The sequence below is a fragment of the Mandrillus leucophaeus genome, unplaced genomic scaffold, assembly GCF_000951045.1.
Source record: "Mandrillus leucophaeus isolate KB7577 unplaced genomic scaffold, Mleu.le_1.0 Scaffold492, whole genome shotgun sequence".
NCBI classification, from domain to species: Eukaryota; Metazoa; Chordata; class Mammalia; order Primates; family Cercopithecidae; genus Mandrillus; species Mandrillus leucophaeus.
Genome location: NW_012105276.1, coordinates 354,292 through 359,732, shown reverse-complemented (window position 1 = coordinate 359,732; position 5,441 = coordinate 354,292). Strand labels below are relative to the sequence as shown.

Genomic DNA, 5,441 nt, shown 5'->3' with positions numbered 1-5,441 from the left:
TGCACATGTACCCTAGAACTTAAAGTATAATAATAATAATAAATAAATTAAAAAAAAAACAATAATTCATTTTCACTCTGATTTGTCTTAACAGATCTGTTGATTCTTGTACATCACTTGCTCTCCCCTGACAATGGCTGTAACGATGGCATAAGTATGGAAAAGGAAAAACGTATACTGACATGGTTTGGCTGTGTTCTCACCAAAATCTCAACTTGAATTGTATCTCCCAGAATTCCCAAATGTTGTGGAAAGGACTGAGGGGGAGGTAACTGAATCATGGAGGCCAGTTTTCCCCTTAATCGCTATTCTGATAGTGAGTAAGTCTCATGAGATCTGATGGGTTTATCAAGGGTTTCTGTTTTGCTTCTTCCTCAGTTTTCTCTTGCTGCTGCCATGTAAGAAGTGCCTTTTAACTCCCACCATGATTCTGAGGCCTCCCCAGCCATGTGAAACTGTAAGTCCAATTAAATCTCTTTTTCTTCCCAGTCTCAAGTATGTCTTTATCAGCAGCATGAAAACGGACTAATACATATACCAAAAGATGAATCAAAAAATTTGTCCCCCAATTATCACCCCAATTTGACAAATACTAACTATAAGAATCTCTACTATATACTATTAATGCAACAACTATGAAGTTTAAATATCTTATTCCAGAATATCCTCAATCGGAGTGTTGCAGTACTATAACACTGATATTCCTCTCTAGCCATACCTTTGCTTTAATATAAAATAAGAATTAATAGAGCTATTTACCTTTATTAGATCCTGCTATTGTAGATCTATCTGAAAGTTTAGAATGGGAAATCCGTGTTTCAGATTTTCTTTGCATAGTCATTTGATTTCCAAACCTCTTGGGTTCTAAGTAAAAGACTGTAAATTTCTGCTGAACATCAAGCCCAACTGGAAAATGAAAAAAAGTATACAAATGCTTATTTAATTCATCTAAATCCACATATGAGAACACATTTCTTTTTATCTCTCTTATATTTTTATAACTTCTAGAGCTAAGAAGTCCACAAAGTTAAAATATGTTGAAAGGTTAAAAAATATGACAACTAAAAAATTATATATTGATCATTATAAAAATAAAAATCTTCCAACAATAACCGCAATTTAACTATCTAGGAAAATAAAATATCTATAAATGAAAAGATAAACTTTTAATTATGGCATCTTGGTCCATGATATCTTTTACATACCTAAATACATGAAACTTCCTTTAAAGTTTATTCACATTATCTAAATATATTATTTTTGCATTATACCATTTATACTGTTTTTCTGTACCAGTATACAGGATGTAATTTTTAAATGCAATTATGTTATTTATATTCATGTCTTCATTACTTCAATTAACTTACCAAATTCAGAACTTATTAGATTTATGCTAAGATCTTCAGATTTAAGAGCTCTCTTCACAGCAATCTTTTTAGCCCAATTTCCAGCTTTTAGCAAAACAGAATCCCTAAAAAATAGTATAGTTTAAATAGTGATCTGCACCCTGAATGAAATACGTATTAATTGTCAAGGGCTGATTGTTCTTAAGAAAGATACTCTCTAGTAGTAAACTGAAATCAATTACTGAAAACTGCTTTCCCCAACTTTTAAGGAGGGAGAATAAAGTATCAATGGAACTCTCTTGCCCATGATTTTTTTTAAATTAATTAATTTTCTTTTTTCTGAGATAGTCTCACTCTTGCCTGGGCTGGAGTGCAGTGGTGCAATCATACCTCACTGCAGCCACAAACTCCTAGGCTCAGGCAGTCCTCCTGCCTCGCTCTCCTGAGGAGCTGGGACCACAGGCACATTGGCACTAAGCCCAGATTATTTATTTATTTATTTTTGTAGAAACAGGGTCTCGCTTGTTGCCTAGGCTGGTCTGAAACTCTGGGCTTTAAGTGATCCTCCTGCCTCAGCCTCTCGAAATGCTGAGATTACAGGTGTGAGCCACCCCATCTGATCCCTAATTTTCTTAATTACAGCTGTTTCCAAGTTACATTTACTCATTTTAGTCCCAATAAGAATATATACTTTGTGTCAATAACACATGTGCTTGCCCCTAAATCACTACCATTTTAAACTGGCTATACGTAAGTTACATGTATTATGAGAACAACTTCCATAGTATTTTTAAATTGGTATAAAATGGTTTGTATCTAATAACATCACAAACAAACCAGCAACCAATTTTACGACTGAACTTATTTTAGTCTCATATAGTCACAGATGTATTAGTCACAGAGAACAAAGATTTGTACAATAGCATATTCTCTGTAAGTGGGTCATGGTTAGCTGCAGGAGAGCAGTTACCAGTGAAAGGGATATCCTGGTCGCTGCAGTCCCTTCAGAAACCTTGCATGCGACTTTTTGGGAAGGTATCTTCTAGTATACTGGCACAATTAGGAGATTTCCATTTCAGAATTACAGTCATTCTTGAACTTACAACTACAGTAATATGGTTGGGAGTTTAGGCTCTGGAGTCAAACTGCTTGAGTTCAAATCTAGACTTTGCTATTAATTAGTCATATGACCATGATTAAAGTTTGATTAATCATAAATCAAACTCATTAAACTCTTTTTGTCTCAGTTTCCTCCTCTACAAAATATGGATAGCACCTGTCTCATACAAATATTAAATAATTCAATATTTGGAACCCACTAAGTGCAAAAAATATTAGTTATAGCTGCAACTGATATCCTTAGAGATTGCTTATGACATCCTGGGAGAAAATAATAGTATCTGGAAAACTGCTGAAGTAAAAATTATAGAATGGCATGCTACAGAACTAGATATAAGGGAGGGTACCTCCTCTATACATTTGCTTTGTTTGCTTGGATCCTACAATGGAGCTATAGTAATTTGTTAGATTTTAATTTGGAAGTAGAAGGTATATTTTGAGGACAGTAGAAGAAAGACTGCATCCAAACAGTAGTAGGGCCATGAATGACTGGAGAAAAGCAGTGAAATAAGAAAGACCTCCTAGAGGTAATCTACTCATTTGTTTCAGACCATGGTGATAGATTTTATACTTTGTTCATTTGAGTACTAAATATAACAATTTAAAAGAACAGACCTAATGTTAATATTTTCTTTAATAGAAAAATAGAGAAACTATCCCATTATAGTGTCAGGAAAATGTAATTTAGTTGATCCCACAATGAGCTTGCTATTTTTTTTTCCAGTAGAATTTTTCTTTTACAGTATATGATTAGAAATAAATCAAACACCAGAAATTTCACACTTACATAATCTTGTGCAGATAAACTACTTCATTATCTGCATCACCTATAATTAAGGTAACATAGTGAGAATCCAATGCTGTTCTTTTAGTTTGTAGCTGTTCAAAGTTTCTTAAAATAACAGTTACTAATATTTCTGCCATCGTATCACTATATCTTGTAATCTTTAAAAAAGAACAAGTATAAAAAGTGTTAAAAATAATCTTACTTCTCATACTCAACTGAAGCCTATTTATGGGTAGCTTTATTTCTGAAAAGACAATAAAATATCTAAGAAACAGAAAATATTTACCTGATCCACTTTAAGTCCATATTTTGGTAGATACATCAGTTTCTTTTATCTGGGTTCCAAAGTGGGATGTCTATTTAAAATCTAAAAATATTTACACCATTATATTCTTACCACAACACTTGAAATTCTTTTAGTAAAATATTTTTTAGAATAAATAGCTTTAATAATGCTTATCACCCAAAACCTTGGTAAGTTAAAATACTTATGACTATGAGAGGGAAAATAACTTTTAATAGAAATAAAGGCAGGCCTCAGAATTTAGCTAGAATTCAGGAATTAGGAATAAGTGAATGTAAATACTAATTCAAGTTCCCTTGCATCTGTCTCTTCTATTTTTTTAAAGGAAGTCAAACCAGCATTTATGATTGCATTTGACAATGTTATACCTGTGGAAAATTAATCAAACAACAACTTAAAAATAATCCACTTTAAATAAAACATATATTTAAATATATAACAACTAAATTAGTAAAAAAGAAATTTAAAGATCCAGTCAAATAAATGAAAGATTTTTGTAAAGGTTTGTGACATTATTCAATTATGCATATTTATTCAGACAAATAAAATATGCATTTGCTTTATAAAAGGAAGAGAAACTCTGGTCCACATGATGGACATTTAGTTTTACTATACGTCATCCATAGGCCAATCACCAAGAGACATGCACTTTTGTACTCATGCCTGAAAGAAAGGCAACATGATTCAAGGATCATGCTCGAATGAAGCAAGGGAATACTGCTTCATGAAGCTATGGCTCTCTGACCATTTCTGTCTTAGAAATACAGTTCTATGTTTCTGTACCTAAACCAGACTATTTTACTCTACTGCCTAAAACTTCCAATACTTTTCCACTGCATTTAGAATGAAGTGGTAATTTCCTTACCAGGGCCAAATTTCCTTACCTATATGAAATGACTACAGCCTATGTCTCAAATCTAATTTCATCTAACTCTCCTCTTGCTGACTACTCTCCAGTCACTCTTGCTTTCATTTTATTCCCCAAATACATCAAATTCGGTCGGGCCCAGTGGCTCATGCCTGTAATGCCAGCACTTTGGGAGGCCAAGGTGGGCGGATCACCTGAGGTCGGGAGTTCGAGACCAACCTGACCAACATGGAGAAACCCCGTCTCCACTAAAAATACAAAATTAGCCAGGCGTGGTGGTACATGCCTGTAATCCCAGCTACTTGGGAGGCTGAGGCAGCAGAATCGCTTGAACCCTGGAGGCGGAGGTTGCAGTGAGCCAAGATCGTGCCATTGTAGTCCAGCCTGGGCAACAGAGCGAAATTCCATCTTAAAAACAAACAAACAAACAAACAAACAACAAAAAAATCAAGTTCTTTTTCTTCTTTGGATCCTTCCTATTTCATTATACCATCAGAAGGCAGAATTAAAAATTCTTAAATGCTTATGAATGAATTTATCTAAATCACCAAACAGAAGACACTGAGCAGTATAAAATTACAAAATATTACTACCTTGTCTAAGGCACATATATTACATGTATTACTGGTGAAGACATGACCCTATTTCCTTACTCATATATTTACTTGTTCTCGGGAATTTCTCTCAGTTCTTCTTAAGACACAGCTTCTAGTACTCATAATTCCTTAATGTTCATTTCATTTTCCTCTGAAAATGTTTATTGACTTTTAACTTTTTAGTTTATAGCCACCATTAAAATCAATTTCTATGCATTATTTTTTTCAAGATGCTCAATAACATATTGGATTTGACTTTTTGTTTGGATTCTCTCACTTTTCTAGTATATGATTTTTTTTTCTGGGCAATATTTGCTTTTTTCTGTTCAGCTGTAATGAGTATGTGTGAAAACAGGTTAGTTTCACCAATCTGGAAGGGACAGAATGCAATAGATGCCCATATTGACAATACTCTAGAAAG

At 33.6% G+C, this 5,441-nt stretch overlaps 1 protein-coding gene across 1 annotated transcript in view; it reads right to left on the bottom strand.

The window, feature by feature from the left end:
- The window catches only part of LOC105550634 (probable ATP-dependent DNA helicase HFM1), a 168,436-nt gene that overhangs the window by 54,184 nt on the left and 108,811 nt on the right, over positions 1-5,441 (bottom strand). The window contains 5 exon segments of the mRNA XM_011995593.1: positions 760-906; positions 1,368-1,471; positions 3,253-3,410; positions 3,539-3,619; positions 3,839-3,924. Of these exon segments, the coding sequence (XP_011850983.1) occupies positions 760-906; positions 1,368-1,471; positions 3,253-3,410; positions 3,539-3,619; positions 3,839-3,924 (576 nt within the window).